At 37.4% G+C, this 19211-nt stretch overlaps 1 protein-coding gene across 2 annotated transcripts in view; it reads right to left on the reverse strand.

The window, feature by feature from the left end:
- Positions 1-19211, reverse strand: part of LOC124159302 (bestrophin-4-like) — a 54465-nt gene that overhangs the window by 28329 nt on the left and 6925 nt on the right. For both annotated transcript variants that reach the window (XM_046535033.1, XM_046535032.1), the window contains exons 5-6: positions 12275-12446; positions 419-548 (exon numbers count right to left, since the gene is read on the reverse strand). In XM_046535033.1, the coding sequence (XP_046390989.1) occupies positions 419-548; positions 12275-12446 (302 nt within the window). The remainder of the gene's footprint in view (positions 1-418; positions 549-12274; positions 12447-19211) is intronic.

Genomic DNA, 19211 nt, shown 5'->3' on the forward strand with positions numbered 1-19211 from the left:
AGCAAGTGTTATCCTGAAAACTATACTACTCCTCAACACCAACTCTTGATTTTACACACTTTGATTTTACACAGTGCCCATATTTCGGTCCCTCCAACTGCGTAAAATCAAAGTTTTACTGTACATATATCTTGGGGATAGTCAACAAATAGTTTCAAGCATATCTTGCCATTTTCACTAAAATATCATAAGGAAAATCTCCACACAATGACAAATCTTAAGTAAAATTAAGGTAACAACAGAGCATCCTGCAAGTAAATGCAAGGAAAAACAAGGACAAACGATGGTAAATCTAAAGGTCTAAAAGAGAGGCACTAAATTTGAATGTACGGCAACGAGTAATTCAATGATGGCTGACTCACTGTCCTCGCCTGTGTAGCTGAGAGAAAAATCCCGCATGTGGACCAGAGGAACCCACCTGCCTCCACTAGGTGGCCTAAAGTTGGAAATCGCTTCTTTACTCGCGGGCACATCATACTCAGAGTGATAACAAGGGAAAGATTCACATAGCGAAGAATTGTGCGCCGCATAAGCCGTCCCCTTTCATCCTGAGAATTAAATCAGAAAAAAAGTATCATATTACAGACGATATTTGTGAAAATAAATGTGAAGTTTAAATAATATGAGAAGAAAAATCATAGACAGAGACCAGTAACAATTGTTTCCAAATTACAGATAAGTCAATTTCACAGCACTGACTAAATCTTATAAAGCAAAACCTCCATGACATTAATACAAGGAAACCAGGTGATTTTGGTTTGATATTCTGGGTAAGTTGCGAGTTGCAATTTTTGCAGGATGAGTCCAGTTTTAGTAGATTAGGAACTTGAGTCACAAATACAGCAACTGCACCAGACTCCTGCTAGGAGATATTTTGAAGGGAAGAGAAATTCTGACCGAGGTGATAATTAAAGCATGTCTGTAACATATAAAGCCCTTAGCGCAACTGACTGAGTCACTCACTGATGCATATATGTATACAAAGTCCCAACCACTTCTAGAGGAATCTTCGTGAAGCACTTAACTTTCCACACCCTTCCCCAAAAGAAATTCAAAATGGCAAAATCCAGTTTTTCCATGCACACAACCTGTTGACGGCCTCAAATACACATTTATTTATTTGCCCAAAGACCTAGTACATATGAATATACAAGATATAAGGCACGTTCTCAAAATCTAGATACCAAGGTTTAACTGCCCTTATTAAGGCAATCATCAACAGAGTAATACATATTGTTCAGTAATAGCCTATTTAATTTACACTTAAACAAATTGATGTTGTTCGCATTTTTTAAACATGTAGGTAGTTTGTTTAACAGTTTGATGCCCATTTCCTTTGGGCCCATTTTAGCTACGTTAGTGCGTACAAAATTGTAATGCAAGTCACTTTGTGACCTAGTGAGTAAGCAGGGGATCTCAACCCCTTGTAATTATTCAGATAAGGGAGAAATGGTGCTTCATTTATTATTTATTGCTGTTAACCCCTGGAATATGGAAAATATTCACTGAACATGAAATTCAACAGGCCCACCAAGCATCATACAGAGTTATGCAATCACAGGGACAAATTTTGGATTTTTTTTTTCTGACAAGGAAAGTGTCTGAAAACCAGCAGCGGAGGCTCTCGAGTCAAATGCTGGGGGGGGGGGGGGGGTGGGACACTCCACCGACGGGTCAACATTTTTTAATACTTTGGGTATTTTAGTGAGTTTTTAACCCTTAACAACCTCCCAGACAGCACAGAATCCTCCGTATCTAATTCGTATGCAGATAGTATCCATTGACTACCGCTCCGTCGCTTTTCGTCAATGGATACTATCTGCATACGAATTAGATATGGAGGATTCTGTGCCGTCTGGGTGGTGTGGTTTTTTGTTCCCCAAATTATTTATTTAATTTCTTAATAAGCACTGATATTTTCTCAAAACCACAATGCATTATTGAAAGCTTAAATTGTTTTCAACAGTTGTAGATTATTAGATTTTGATATTGGACATTTTTAGTATAGCCCTGTCTTTTTTTTTTAGCCCTGTCATTTTTAGTATACCATATCACTCCACCAATTATTCTTTCTTTTCACCATTATCAAAATTAATGCGTGATTCTAATTCCATCCCTAAGGACATCGACTTATTTAGGCTTTCAAGTGACCAGCTCAAGAAGCTTCTGAACAATATTGCATAATATTAAAGACATATTCATTTGGTGTAATTGATAGTCTTAGATTTTGGAGTGAACTTTATTTTTTAATTCATGTCCCAGATAACACGGCATTTGTATTACATCAATAATACACAAAAAATACGTGCCCAAATACATATGTATAAGATGGAATACGATCGTATTCCATCGGTATATTTCACGTAGAAGTGGTTCAAAAGTCCCTATAGATGTATGTATTCGTGCGTATTACAAATTGGAAATCTGAATACCCATACATGAATTATACATATGTATACAAAGGAATACAATCGTATTACGTCTGTATATTTCACGTAAAAGTGGCTCAAAAGTCCCTCAGGATGTATGTATACATGCGTATTACAAATTGGAAACCTGAATATCCTTACATGTAATATACATATGTATCTGCAGGCCCTCGTACACGAATTATACATATTGATTTTCTGACCCACATCCACTTAATATCAATATGGATCAAACGGATGAGTAAATATAAGGAAACCAGAACATACAGATAATAAAACATTTATTCAAAGAGAAAAATAAAATAATACACACAAATAACAAGTGTGGCCATGAATATTGCTAACAAGCATTAAGGGCCAGCAAACAGTAGGTGAAACTTAGTTTAAAAAAATGGCACAAAGATAAATCAAGTACAAACAATGGTTTGAGTTGGAAAATAGAAAAAAATGTTAGCATGGAACAAGCGTTGTAACCCATTGCACAAGAAGAAACCTGAATTCAGGAAACCAACTCTGCACAATTAACCACTTTCTGAAAGGAGAAAAGAAGAAGTCAAGTTTAAAAGTCATGCAAAAATATATCTTTTTGTAAGATCTGAATAGGAGCTCAAGGCCTTTCAATTTGAATTCTGTGAAGTCTGTAATTTTAGTACTAATTCTGTATTCTGAATGCAAATGAAAGTTTGGCTTCTCTGCTAGGTTCCAGACATAAGTTTTAAATTTTTTCATTTACCAATTATGTCGAGGTCCCAGCTAGCACAGATTTGACATTGTCCTTTGAGAAATCATATATTTTGGGGATATGCTTTCATTTTACAAAATTAATAGCCTTTCTCTTAAGAAGAATGAGAAATATGAGAAAAGATCATATGACTACTTTTAAATATAAATTAACTAGGGAAAACGTGAATCCATTGGTATGCTTATTTAGTACATTATACTAATTTATTAGTACCATGATTTAGTATCGGATGATTCACACAGAAAAAATATAAACTTGTGATATCAAATTTTCAAACAAATAAATTTCATACATAACCGATAATTTTAGGCTTAACTTTAAGAAACCTCTCCATCATGGATAAAAAATTTTTTATCCCTCAAACCTTACCTTGGTATTAACAATTCCACCTGGTCTTCTGGCTTTGCTTCGTCGTCTTTTCCGTAATCCATTCTCCTCTTGTCCAGGCCAAGCTATTTACATCGTCGCCTCCTGGGTATGCGCGAAAGAGCATGAAAATAAAATTATAATTAATTAATTTGGCCCATACGCACCTCTTTCTTACATATAATGACAAACTTTCGCATGAAAATTACGTATTTATCTTGTGTTAATAATAATGACGAAATGCACCTTGATTGACTGCATTTCAAGATGAAAGAAATATTACATTTTGCTTAAAGGGAACCGATATTACACGACCAATACTTCTTGCTCGTTAAATAATTAGAAGTAGAGGGCAAAACCGCTCGGAACCTCGAGGAATCTATTAGTGACAAGGCTACGCTGATAAGTCTAAGGTCAAAGATGTTATGACTAAAGCATAGGATAACTAGGAATGCAAGAACTACAATACAGTAGGTTGTGGTAATAAACAGCGATAAAACAACTTACACGTGAACGAAAACATTCCTTTAAACAATTTTTTCTGCTCTTAATTAAGAGAAGAAAAAATGTATCTTCAGCCGCGAAGCACGGAATTACTATACGACGCATAATCTATTAATTTATACGTACAAGATTGACATTACTATGTTTTACCATATAACTTCAATGGACACCAGTCTCCTCGATACATAACTCAACAAAAAAGGAAAACAATAGCCAAACATAAACAAAATAATTACCTCTATTGGCGCAATGTGGTTAACACATTGCGCCAATAGTTGTATCCAAATATACTCAAATAACATAATTAATGTAGTCTATGTATGCGTACAATATAATAAAAGATAAATCATACCTTACCTTAATTATCCAGTGACAGGAAACTGTTGGAGCTGGCTTGCACGAATCGCAATAACGTGCGGGATTGAAGCACATTTCCAGCAAAACATAGCTTCGGTTTGAGCGCACTATCCACACGCACCGGTTATCGAGGATTAAAACACTATGTCAATTCTTCCAATACGTATAATAATACAAACAAATATAAAATTAACTATACATCAGTAGCCGGAGTTCCTCCTACAGCACGTTCTCGACGTTCTCGTAGTCTCGAACGAAATGCCGAGCGAACTGTTAACGAGATTATCACTCCCACTCACTTCCCTAGCCTGTTGCGACAGAATTGAGAATTTAATTATTTGTTTAAACAGTTAATTTAAAATAATGTTTAAAAAATTAAACTTCGCTTTTACTTTTGCGCTGTGCAAGAACTATTTTTTGTATTTTTCATGTATTGTGAACCATTTTCCATGTGTATATTTCGCGGATGGACACTGAATTTTACATATGTAATACGTCTGTATTTCGCGTGCATTTACAAATTAACATAAATATGGTCGCCATACTACCCTTGCTCACATCGATCAGTATATGATTTATTTTTAAGCTTCCTGGGTATAAATTCGAATGGATGAATGATCATTGAAATGAGGAAATCTGGCGTTTTCAGTGAACATATTATTTCTGCAAAAATGTTTCTGAACATTTCACTAGACGCCACGAAAATCCACCTCTCAAAAATTACAGGAAATATACATAATGTATATTTTGTGTATTTTTGACCACATTTACATATGTATTTCCTCTGTAGTCATACATATGTAAAAGTAGCAAGTGTTACACGATATTTACATTTGTATTTTTGACCACATTTACATAAGTATTCAAATTTCAAAAATACAAATGTATTTATCGTGTAACACGTACCACTTTTACATATGTATGAATACAAACGAAATATATCCAATAATACATATGTATTGCTCATGTTATACATAACAAAAATAAATATGTATGTGACCCATGAAAATACAATATAAATACATTATGTATATCCAAATGTGTGCTGTTGGGGGTTCAATATAATTTTAATTATTTTCTTCATTAAGATTGATAATTTTTCTCTGTGTGTTGCATGATGTTTATGTGAAATTCTGTACTTTCAATATGTTTGAAATGGGTTATCAATACCCGTCAATAAATATTATTATTATTTTCAATATTTAATATTTTTTTCATATTTTTAGAAAAACCCTAGCATTTTTTTTTGTGAAAACGTAAAATCATATTTAATTTTCTCTTCATTCGGGTCCTGGGAACTCATAATTCAATCATTATAACAAAATGTAAAATAAAGTAATATACACCACTTCACTTCACAATGGTAATCACCTCAATGCAAAAAAAACGAGGTACGTATCTATAATGCAACTAGTGGCGCACGGACATGCCGAGTCCCCAGATCACTTTGAACAATGTTTACACTTCACAAGGGTGAGATAGACTGACAAAAACCAGTTTGGTGGGAGGGAGGGAGTAGACTTGAAGCTTCTAAGTAGCTAAGCGATGTTGCCAAATCACACAGTTGTGATTGCCCTGGAAGTAAACAACTAATTCACCAGCCTGGGGGTCTATCATCACCCCGCACCAGTAGTTAACCTTTGCGCACCGAGCTCCTTCACGGCAAGTTGCTTTTGGCTGTACGAAGGCTTTGAGCATTTCTTTTTCGCCCTGTACGGAGTTATTTCTCGGGAAGAAATAGTCCAGGTAGTCGCTCCCTCCACTTAATGACCTTTTCTAGTGGGGTGCCGGACCATTTCCTCGGCAACTGGCCAAATATAATCCTCGACCCTTTTCCCCGAAGGCAGCCTATCCCGGCGTACTTTTACGGTCAGTTTATTGTTACCAGTGCAATTTTAATTTTTTTAATTGCTACTGTTGCATTAAATGTCAGTTCATCAATGTATTCCTTTCATTTTGCAATGCCTGTAGAACTTTTAAACCAAGTTCTACGGTTATTTTTAGGGTTTTCAGCAAAATGGCACTATATCATAGACCAACAAATACTTTAAAGGGAATGAAATCTTTCAATGTTCCTAGCTTACTTCTAGGTATTTACGATTTATGATATTAACATATTTTATGTCCATGATGCCAAAATCCACACTCTCCTCATTTGCGTCTGCCCTCCAGTTCTCTGAAAATATGAGAATGATACATTTAGAATTTTTTTAGAAGAATATTTTCCTGAAAAAATTTCATAAAACTACTCAAAATGCTCCTCACAACATGTGTCTGCGTAAAAAATTCCCTATTGGTAAATTTAATTTACGAATTTTTAGGATATGCATTAATCAGTATTTATAGTGAAATTCATTTATAATACCTTTGTATTCAAAGGTTGGTAAGAGGTTATTAAAAATAGTTGCTGTAATTTTGGCTCACGACAAAGAACTGAGAGAATCATATCATATTACATTACGAGGGCTTTTTTTCATAGAAGTTAAATCGGATATTCTATCGAATTTCACCGCAAATGTACACTTAGAATGTATTTAACAGGGTAACGTATATTTTTAGATGTAAATCATTACAATATCGCTCCTATAAACTTACTATTAAGTTATAAAAATAACAATTAAACATCTAACCTTAGCGTCTCCAAAAATTGTTCTAGGTGATGATCAACTCCGTTAATATGAACGCTAGAATTCCGTTTAAAATTGGGAACCAATCAGCAGAACATACAGAATGTAATTCCTCGCATTGATTTTCAATAAATGCAACATGAAAGTTTTTAGTTATTTTAACTTATAAACAAATAAGTGACCATGAGCACCTTCCTTGAGTGGGACACTGAGAGCTGGAATGGGCCGAGGTAATCCCCACACGGATAATAGGAAAGGGTCGGACCTCTCACGCCGAGGGACCCTAATGGCGGTTGGGACCCACTTGGCATGCTTGACCGCGAAACCGTGAAAACACGGCCTTTGGCCTTTTGCTTCGAAAAATTCAAGCCGTGAAAATCCGGCCTTCCTTCTTTAGCATCAGAAAATTCAGGCCGTGAAATCACGCCCTGCGTAGGGAAGAGGTTAAGGGTTAAGGCAATCTAGGTATTAATTTGAGATGACATATATTCTGTTTATTTTCAACAAAAAGGCCTAGTTTTCCCAATAAAGCTTGAATAATAAACATACCAATCACTCATTCTATAAAACAATTTACACCTAATAAGTCAACTGGTCACCAAAACAAGGTATTCTGCAAAACTGCAACACCAAGTAGACGCCAGATTATACGGCCGCCGGGCGGCGCGGCGATGTCAACTCACTAGATGTGTCACTCTGTGCATGCTCAGGTGGCGTCCCAATACTTCCATATGGCACAAGCTTGGACGTGTATGGCACAAGCTTAGACTGCAAGTTAATGGATTGGGAGGTTCTGGCCAGCGCCCCATGGCTACAAACACAAACTTCTCGCGCTATTTTTGTGTGTTTTTCCTACATTTTTGATTAATGTGATTGGAAAAACACTTTGGTTAATTAGATGTAAAATTATAATTGAATGGATATTTTTTTTTTTCCTTTTCCAAATCTTTGGGAGGGGTGGCGTCCGAGAGTCCTTATGGGCAAGCCGCCACTGAAAACCAGGTCTCAGGTTTCAATCAAACTTTGTAGTGCTATAGTCCATTGGGAGCTGTCCACGAATCGCAGTGAAAAGTAAAAACAAGTACCACATTCGAGAATCAATCCTAGGACCTCCAGATAGGAGTCGAATATTGTAATCACTGAACTACGGCTCATTCTTGGTTGAGGTTCATTTCTAAGGGAATATATATGAGGCTGGTAAATGTTTAACGGCATTTTTTTTTAAATCTTGGTTATTTATTCATGGTGAAGCAAAAACACAATACTATTCCACAAAATTTATTTAAGCTGTCTACTAGTATCAACGTTTACACCGTCATTATCAAGACTAACTGAGCAATAGCATACAACGCCCAGCCTTATTTATCCAACAATAGTGTGAGGGAAGGAGGAGGAGGGGGGGAACTAAATGAGGAGGAGCATTGTTGGTTGGGCATTGTTGGTTAGATTGGAGGGTCAAAACACAAAGTATAAAAGCTTGAGATGAGATTTTGCTACAGATTAGAAATTTCCATTCAATACGACTAGATGTGCTTGGATATGTGATGGGGTTACATTGAATATCCTGACATTCCCCCTTCTTTCCCTCAAAAATATTCATGATGTGTTCATTATTATATTTCTTCACAAAACTCTGATCAAAGGCCTCTGATGCCGAATGTATGCTTGAGAGCAGGCCTGGATTGAGCATTTCTTTGCATAAAGTAGTCATAAGGCAGAAAAAATTTCTCCACTCACTATACTGGCATATCCAGATTATGCACACTCAGCACCTATATGTACATACTTGAACCAAGATAGTCGATCATCTGGGCATTTAAACCAATGGAAAGCACTGGCTCATGAATCCATTCCAGTAGAGATGTGCGAGAACTAGAAAATTTGAGTCGAGTAGTTATTACTCCACTCAAGTGTTTTGAGTAGCATTACAAATGTCGAGTAGAGGTGAGTAGTTTCGGTTACAGAGCTATCGAGGCAAGTGAAATTTGAAATCTGCTGACATGAAGTGCTTATGATGAAACTTGTGTAATAGTATCATTTTTAAAGTCGATAAGTCGTTCTTATGCCTTGGCTTGGGAGTTTTAGCTTGCTGTATAGGTAGCAGTCAATCACTATAATAGTTGATGTGGGCACCAAGTGCCTTTTTGTCAGCTGCAGCGGAGGCGTAATCAGAGTAATCCGAGTGGAACACTGCATCGCTCATGCTTTCTTATGTGAATCTTTTATTCTCTACCCTACAATCATTACTCAAATGCTAAGAGAATACATAAAAATTGTTAAAATGTCTATGAAATAAATATGTAACTTTTATGTTTTGAGGGCAATGCCTATTTTTCCCTCTGTTTGATGTCACAAATGGTGCCATCTTATAACATTTTGTAGTACATCGAAACTCTGATGTTAATTTTCGTTTACTCCTTAATTGCCTTTAGTTTACTTCTTGAACTTACAAAACAAGAGTTGCTAACTTTTGGTTAAACGAAGTGAGAAATAAAGAAAAAGTTTTTTTGGTCCACAAAGCTAAAGATAGATTCTATAGTTCATTCGCTTAGTGCACTTAAATTCCATGAAGATTCAAGAGCCATAAAAATTGTTAATATAATTTTTTTTTTAATTTCCAAGGTTCCATTATCTTGCAATTTTGGAAAGAAAGTACTTGTCAAGCTACAAAAAAGTGAAGGGAAAGATGGCAGGCAGTAATACTGTAATATGGAGACTTCAAAACCTGCTTCCTGAGCATGTAGAACAATTGGTTTTTCTGCATTAGTATTAGGAAAGGATCAAAAGCGAGTCGTATTATTACATGATTCATTTATGTATATAATCTTTGTTACAATTTTGAAAATGCCTTTACTCAGGGCTCTTTCTGGCAGTTTGGATACATACATACATTAATGGAATTGACTACATATTACTATAGGTATTCATTTAAATTGTGCTCATGGAACTGTGTTTAAGTCACATTAATTTTCATTCATCTCCTGATTCTGACACAATCAGCATCGACGTTCCTCTTTTCTTTTCCTTTTTATTGTACATAAATCTAGGCATTCAGGATAGAAAATTCATAAGGGGTTTGGAAAAATGAGAATGTGTAGGAGTATGCGTTGTTGAATTGCCTGGTCCAAAAATTACCATAAATGACTCGACTCAATACTCGCGAGTACATAGTTTTCAACTCGACTTGATACTTCACTCGAGATCAAAAAGTACTATGTACTTGCACATCCCTACCTTCGAGAGATATATTCCCTGGCTATAGGTTACAATGAATAGAATCTCTAAGAAGAGTGTGGGTCCTGGATGTGCAATTGCACATAAATGCATAAATAGTAAAATAATATATGTATTAGAGAAAAATTTCCCAATGGAGACTGTTTTCCTTACTCTAGCTCCCCAGTGAGAAATGGATCATGGAATCTACGTCGATTCGACGTCTAAGTACTCATCAATAAAACGTCGATGGTAACACATCGATCGATGTCTATATGGTCCGAAAATCGACGTGTTTTCGACGTCGAAGCCATCGACGTGTTTTCGACGTCGACGCCATCGACGTGTTTTCGACGTCGACACCATCGACGAGTTTTCTATGTCGACGAGATATCGTCTTTTTACCTGCGATTCCTACTAATAATTGCGGAAATATACATCTTTTCAGCTAATAAAGAGCATCTATTGCTGCGCCAACGACGTATTTCAATCGAGCACGTAAAGTCTAAACAAATGAAGGCTGAAATAAATTTATAATGGTGATTTGTAATCTTAAGTCCTTCGTATTCATCTTCAATAATAATCAGAAATCCTTGAGAAAAAATGTGAGGTGTTGACATCTATGACGCGAGTATAAAGGTATCAAAATGAGGTAAACGTAGTCACAAAGCCAAGCTTGTGCATATCACATACCACGCAGGAAAGAAGTAAGAACTTGGACGCAAATAGAAGGTCCGGCGTATGTGGCAAATGTGTGAAAATGGAAATCTTGAACACATTAAATAGGGGAAGCTAATCCTACCTGTCATACAGCGGTCCAAAAGCAGACCGATTCCGAAGTATGGAAGACGTAGTGAAGCTTGTCTTTACTAAGCGACGGAATGCCTTTTTCGAAGATTAATACGAATCCAAAAGCTCATTAAGTTTCAGAAGGATTTTAAATACCAATAACAGGATTTAGAGCTAGCAGTTTGTCGCGCAAAATAAATTTTCTATACGGCGCCGAATGTCTCTGTTCTGAGTTTACTGCGAAGAACTAACAGCATGACGACTATAGCTCAACTGATACACGCAATCGAACTTCAACGGTCAAGTTACAGAATTAAAAGGAATCAAAGATTGTTCTCGGAGATTAAAACTAATGTTTATGGATAAATAAAATAATTATTTAATTTTATATTTCTTATTTAAGACACATATGTTGTAATAGCGTCTCACCGTTATTTTTAAGACATTAAAACTACATCACTAAGTTCTCCCCTCAGCCAATCAACACGCTGACCCCGCTGGCCAATGAGAATAACACGTCGAAAAAACGTCGATTGAACAAATAAAATCGACGTCGACCACATATCGATCTATAGTCGTCGAATCGACGAAGATTCGACGTAGATTCGATGATCCATTTCTCACTGGGCTCACATGCTTACTTTGTTGGAGGGAGTTTTGTTATGACATAGATTTGTTACAGAGGTTTTCATACAATTTCACAACATGAAGGTTTGTTATAAAGCATACTGTATATGCAATAAATATGAAACTATATATAGAGAACACCTTCACAAACAAATCAAACAATATATGCCATTAATTCCTAAAGGAAATTGAAGGAATGGACATTACAGCACAAAATGAAAAGATGATTGGAATAAAATTCAGCCATCCAAACTCTAGCTGGAGGATTCTAGCAAAAAATGAAATGGGAAAAGATTCACTGACACTGACTGGGACTGGCCTGGCATTCTCGAATTCTTCTCATAGCATTAGCATTAATTCTTGTCTTCTTCATTCTATTATTATCATCTCCAAATCGTATTGATTACATTAAGCTTTTATCCACCACAGCATTATTAGATTTTTAAGACCACAGGACTGTAAAAGCCAAATGTTATTCCTCATGTGCTTCCTGTCAAACTTTACCATACTCAGTAGGCCTGTCCCAAGAAACAACACCATTAAAGTAATGAACCTTGAAGTCTAGCAAAAATTGCATTTCCCTAATAAACAATAGGAAGCACACTAACTTCTCTACTTACATTTCCAGATACCAAGGAACTAACAAACATTGCTAGACTATCAGGCCAAGGTATTCCCATATACTGGTCCCACCACCTCGTGATGACAATTGACACATAAAATCCAAGAACAAATGATAGAGGTATGAGGTCAATGTTTGCATTGCAATATGCGGCAATACTTCTGAAGACACTGAAAAGAGATAATGAAACTCTTTAAAGTACATATGTAAGAATTATGAAGATTTCACATATACAGGTAATGAATAAAAGTTATTGAGGCAGGCAAGATATAGTTGAATGACATCCTAATTAATGAATTAAAGAGAGCTATTTTCCACAAATTTATTTCACATGCACAACCTGTTTCGACCATCAGGTCATTCTCAAATATAATAAGAAGTTGATAACATTAGGGGTTGTATTTATATAGTTTGTATGTGTGCATGGGGAAAGTTGAGGAAGGGGGTGGAGATGCATCATTTGGTAGTGTACTTGGAGAATGGGATGGCAAGAGCAGGGAAAAGCCCATTAATGTCTCTTCATTCATTAAAGAAACGACCCTTCTGGCACAATTTCTACAGCACGTCCGACCTTCGGCTTTCCTCTCCACGTGGACAATCTCCGGGTCAAAATCACAGCTATGTTTCCCTTCTAGAAGATGCTTTGCCACGAGAGAGGTTGTACAGTAGGGCGGATCGGAAAAATCGATTTTTTTCAAATCCATCTGGCCCAATGAAAAAAAGTTGTGGGATCGATCAAAAATAAGGCTTGAAAAGTTTGAGACCTCTAGGTGAACCCATGACCCTTGCTCAAATGCAATTTAGGGGGGAGGGTCAAGATTCTAAGAATATAATATTTTATGGTCATTACCTAAAGATTTTAACGAGTTACTGTCTTTCAAGGACAAAACTTTCCTGCATTTTGACGTATCTTGCACCGTTTAGCCATAAAATGCCTATTTTGAGTCCGCGTCCGTGTAGAAAATATTCCATAGCCCATGCAGTGTTGTGGATACAAGAACGGCAGGCCGATCCCTTCCCCTCCCCACTCGCTTCTCCCCCTCCGAATACAGCAAAATTCATCCCGCGTGTGCTGCTAGGAGGGCGTTTATCTTTCATGATATAAATCGGAAGATGGCAGAAGGTAAAAAAGGGTGCGTAGTTAGAACACTTGTCCCTTATTGGGAGCCTCACCGGCGTAAAACAAATCGATGTTACCAACTTTTAAAGAAGTGATGAAATATTTTTATATCTGAGAACGCAGGAAAAGAATGTATGGTCTATGAAAAATCCTCGGAAATGCACGGAAGTTTTGCCCTAGGAGGGCAGTAACTAGCTAAAATCTTTAGATAATGACCATAAAATATTATATTTTTAGAAGTTTGACCCTCCCCCCTAAATTGCATTTGAGCAAGGGTCAGGGGTTCACCTAGAGGTCTCAAACTTTTCAAGCCTTATTTTTGATCGGTCCCACAATTTTTTTTCATTGGGCCAGATGGATTTGAAAAAAATTGATTTTTCCGATCCGCCCTATTGTACAGTGGAACCTCGATCTATCGTTTTTCAGGGGAGATGGACGAAAAAAACAATGAATGCAGGAAAACCATCGATGCAGGAATGCTTTGCTAGGTTGCCTATGTCCCAGGAAAGGCAGGATTTTTGGTGAGTAATTATGATATCCATGAAAAATTCAAACAAGATTTTAGCAGACTATAGAAATATTAGTACTTTATTGAAACACTTTGGTCCTATTGTTGATTCGACTAATATCTCTTTCAAATATCCTAAAGGAACTCGCCACCTCGATAAAAAATGTTTTCACTCCACTCAGCATTTGCACTACTATTATGGATTTCAGTCTGATGTAAAAATTCTTATCCATCAAATGCCATTCCAAGTATGTACATGTGTTTACGAGAGCAACCGCCTTTGCTGGTGCAGTGATTGGTTGTGAGATGGATCACAAAGGCCAAAAATAGTCTATTATTTGAAATGTTCCTTTCTAATAAATATATTTTTAATATAATTGAGGCAATGTGTAAAGCGTGAACAATGTTGCGTTAATCATGCATCAGTGGCACACCCACCTGATCCTCGGCTTCATCCCACATCTTGTTTTCAATAGGTATATCGCTCTACTCCTACCCTTGCCGTCATGTGCTAGCGGACAACCCAAGGCATTGTGATACTCATGCGCTTCTAGCCCGGATTCTTTTCATCATCTTCAACCTTTTTGAGTCCATTTTTTTAAGTTCTCACTTATTTCTTTGGAAGGGCCATGGTGTGAAGACGAATAAAAATAAAACTAATGAATATGAAACCACACTTTATTAAACCCACACGACACTCGCTGGTTTGAAGTCAACCCACCCTGGAAAGTACGGAACTGCTCGTACAAGGTGAAGCTTGGAACTGATGCTACAGCGTACGGCGTACTCAGAGCATACTGCAGAGGGTGAAGCATGACCATGAGGGTGAATGCTAAGTCTCCGTCGTATTTCGACATTTATTTCCTTGCGTACAATGCTTAAATAAAGTCAGAAATTCGTCGTATTTGGTCTCATTCTTTTTTAAATTACGCACACATTACTATTATATCAATCCAATAAATGTGTAATATCAATTGCCAAAAGTCATTTTTAGACACCTTTTGGGCTAATAGATGACTCATGCAGCAGTTGACCTCCAGCAATGGGGAACTTCGAAGCAGGTAGGCAGAAAAAGGTCAGTGGGGGAGAAATAGGGAAGGGTGAAACACGATTCTATTATTCTCCTGTAACTTGATATTTTCTTTTGAAGGTTTTGATTTATGGTCTTTGTAATACGAACCCTGCGCGAGCTGGGGCCTTTTGTTTGATTTCGGAGAGGAGGAAAGCATCTGAGGAGGGGCCGAGGGCTGATGGATGGAGGGGGTAGCGGATTTTGGGAATTGTGCTACATAGTTACTATCCTACGGCACTGAGGTTCTCCTGGGGGATATCAGGGATTTTCGGATTTATTCATCCGATCAATTTCGGTTCCCCCATCGAACTCTTTTCACCACTCTAATCTGCGAATTAGATGTAGTTCGTCAACTTGCCTAAAACTGCACTGCATGCACTAAATGACTAGAGTTCTCTACATATTTCCGAGTCGACTACCAACGACGTACGTGCGACAGTGTATGACGCAAAATTCAAAGTATTCAAGGTATTCGAGATGTACCTTTAGCATAATTATTCAAGATCTTGAATATCGAATACTTTCTAGTATTCGAGGTATTCAAGTATTCGCGGATATTATTTGCACATCTCTAGTTTATATATTCATGAACAAATTGGTCTACGGAATCTACTCCTCCCTTTGTATCATTGTTGTACAAGATTATTTCTGCTTTCCCATTCTGACTAATTTCCACAGAAAGGAGTATGACATTCATATTTTTTTCAGGACAAAAAAAACTAATGTGGCGTTCTCCCTAAAACCAAAGAGTGCTGAACACTCTTGTTTAGACCTATTTGTAAGAAATGCAGACGGAAGAAATTTTTTATTCATTCTAACTGTCTAAACTAAGGTGAATCCATTTGAAAGAGTGTCTGTGCCAGTTCAAGGTGTGGCAAATAGTTGTCATAAATAAGATTATGATTACTCTCTTCGTAACTTTCTGTCAGTTATTGTCCGACAGACGAGGCTAAATCATCAGCGCATGTTCCTTCCAGACAGGCGGCTTGCTATGATGCCTCACTTTCATGGTTACTTTCGGAGTCTGAAGAGGCATTGGATGTATAAGGGCCAATACCGATCCCTTCATATGATGAATTTTCTCAATCATTCTTACTTTTTTTTAGCTAATGTACATTATACAACGAAGAAAAAAACAGGCAAATATTTTATAAAAGAACACGGCTCCAGTTTTACAAACTACAAATGAAGAAGTATCTTCGTCTACAGAAAATGTCTCAACCAGCAGCGTTACTTCAAAATGCCATTAGCTTAAGCTCCAGCAATTACTGAAAGAGCAGAAACTACCAGGGCAATTTTTTACTTCATGAATGAAGGGGCAAGAGTAAATAAAAGGAATTACATAAGTTCTCCAAATTGAAATATAAAACCATAAGGATAAAATGCAGTTAACCCCAATAAATCGCAACATACCACATCAACACAGTCTTCAAATCGTAGCTGGAGAGATATCTTCATATCTTCATCACATTCTGGGAAGGTAATGCGACACACAAAGAGGTGTGTAACATGGATTTACTATGCTGTAGATGTTTGAAGAGGACGAAGAAATATCAGGCAGAAGATACAAAGTAGTAGTAGTATTCTACTTACAGGAAACGTAAATGGGAAGTGAAAAATGTAACACATTTCACATGCTTCCAAAAAATCAGGCAGGTTAGCACCCCTATCCAACTCGTTCATGCATAGGAGCATATACAATGATGACAATCCTCGATAATCCACTCGTGATCCCTATAACTATCGCCGGGCTAGGAAGCATATGCCAGTTAGTGAGCTAAAAATTTGGAAGTGTATTATCTCCATGGAATCGCAAAACTAGCATTCTACATCAAATTTACAAAAGAATGAGTCCAAACTCGACATAAATCAGATGTCATCTAAACAAGCTATAGTTTGTTATGAAATTGTAAACATAACAAGCTACATAGTATTATTTGTGTAAAATCTTTGCCATGATTTGGCTACATTATTTTAAAACAATAATTCCTCAAATTTAGTTCTCTCAGCAGAGGCAAAGGAAATACAGTGGAGCCCCAATCTATCGTTCCTACATTGATTATTTTCCCGCATTCATCGTTTGCCGTTCCTGGTCCCAAATAACGTTCCATAAAGACGATGTCATTTTTTCCCGCACATATCATTCCCCGAAGTATCATTTTCCTGCATCGATCATTTGAAGATCGTGGTCCCGATGTATAATTTTCCCGCATCCATCGCTTTACCAAAATGAGACGATGTGTTTACAATGTGTTATTTGTGGCTGATAAGGGCAGACACATAGTTTGAATCTTCCCCAGGGGATTGAAATATCATAGGGAGAAGCTGAGTGCCATGGGATAGAAACATTAGTGCATTTCCCAAGATCCGCTATCCCTCTCCATTCAGCACTCGCATCCCCACCTCTGACGCTTTCCTCTTCACCAAAATCAAACAAAAGGTCCCACCTAGCACAGGGACCATATTACGAAGACCTTAGCTTTGAAAGAAAATATCAAGTTACACGAGAACAATAGAAACATGTTTTGCACCTCTCCCATTCTCCTCCACTGAATTTTTTCAGCCTATCTCCTTCAAAGTTTTCAGTTTCTGGAGGTCATGTGCTGCATGAATCACCTATTAGCCCAAAAGGTGTTTAACAATGAATTTCGGCAATTGGTATTGCAGTAAAACTTTGATTTTATGCAGTTGGAGGGACTGAAATATGGGCACTGTGTAAAATCAAAGTGTGTAAAAATCAAGATTTGGTATTGAGGAGGAGTATAGTTTTCAGGATAACACTGGCTCATTATTTTTAGAACGCCAAGTCATATGCATAGTTCTGATTTAAGCCAGAACTGTAACCAGAAAAAGTCTCATAGGTGAGGCTTTACGGCAAAGGAGCATGAAATCCTTCTTGATCGCGTCAGATATATGTTTCCCGGATTCAATTACTCATTTGGAGCCTAATAATCTTGTTTACTAACAAGCAACACGAGAGATGACGTGTTGCCTGAAGAAAAACAACGTTGCATTCCTGAACAATGTTTCCCATGGTTGAACAACATGGTTGAATCGCTAGCATTTCTGGCACTAAGATTACTTCTGTTACCCAGGAGAAATTTCGGAATGGTGATACTAAATGCTCGCAGAGAAGCTTATTTTCGAAAATGTTCTCATTAGAAGCAGTTTTTAGGAAATCCGTTTAACCACCTGCAGACAAACAAAGATTGAAGATTGAAGAAATGAGGTTTCTGATGATAGTCAACCAAATTAACCCCATTAACAGGGAGCAAAATTTTGCTAATACATCACAAAGACTTTACACCCTGTGGGCCTGGGTTCAAGTCCTGGCAGTGGCAGAAACTTATCAGAGATGGCCCTATCCCTACTTGAGTGTAATGTGGAGGGCACTTCCAGAGCACCGCTCTGTCCAGCAGATGGGACGTTAAGTCCTGGTCCCTTTGGAGCCTATCATTACAACCTGGCTAATGCCAACATAGGGTTCCTATCCCCCCAGCCCTTACTTCATGGTGCTAATGACCCTTGCTGTCGGTTACCTACTTCCAAATAGCATACCATAGATAATACGGAGCACACAGGACCCGGGATATTCGAAAATTCACATTTTTCCGGTGTTTAGATCACTTTTTTTTAAGTGAGCAACTGCCGTCAGGCCACCAGTGATGAATAAAAAAATGATATGTAGTGAGGGATAATTTTCCCTCTTTATAATTTTTACGCATTAAAAAAGCATTTTCCCATGAAATTTTAGCATTAGTAGATTGAATCTACAGGGTATAGCTTCTCTGTCGGCATTCTTCCGCGAATTCAGCGCCGGGACCTTCGACTCACAAGCCGTGTGACTCATCTTCACGTAATATTTTGCTTCCTCATATCTGATAACAACACCGGACACTTTTTGTATATCGATTTAATGGTGCTAAGCCATTCCTGAGTTTAAAAGTAACTGCCTTATCATTCACGTCTTGAATTTGACTTCAATGATTACGTGACGATTGATGACGCGAGTTATTCTCCGAGGGCATTAACTTCCGTTCCGTTAAAAATAAACGCTTACCACCGAGCGGAGTTAAGCACATAGCTATTCAAGTTCCAACCATCTTTCCTTTAAACCCACTGACAATGAGATGCAAGTTGAGTCAGTTCTGATAAGTGCGCCGCGCAAACAACTTTCCCTCGCCTCCATTCGTCTCGCAGATGTGGGGTTAGCCCGTGGAATGAGAGGCCTTGAC

This window comes from Ischnura elegans, chromosome 5 (genome assembly GCF_921293095.1).
Source record: "Ischnura elegans chromosome 5, ioIscEleg1.1, whole genome shotgun sequence".
NCBI lineage: Eukaryota > Metazoa > Arthropoda > Insecta > Odonata > Coenagrionidae > Ischnura > Ischnura elegans.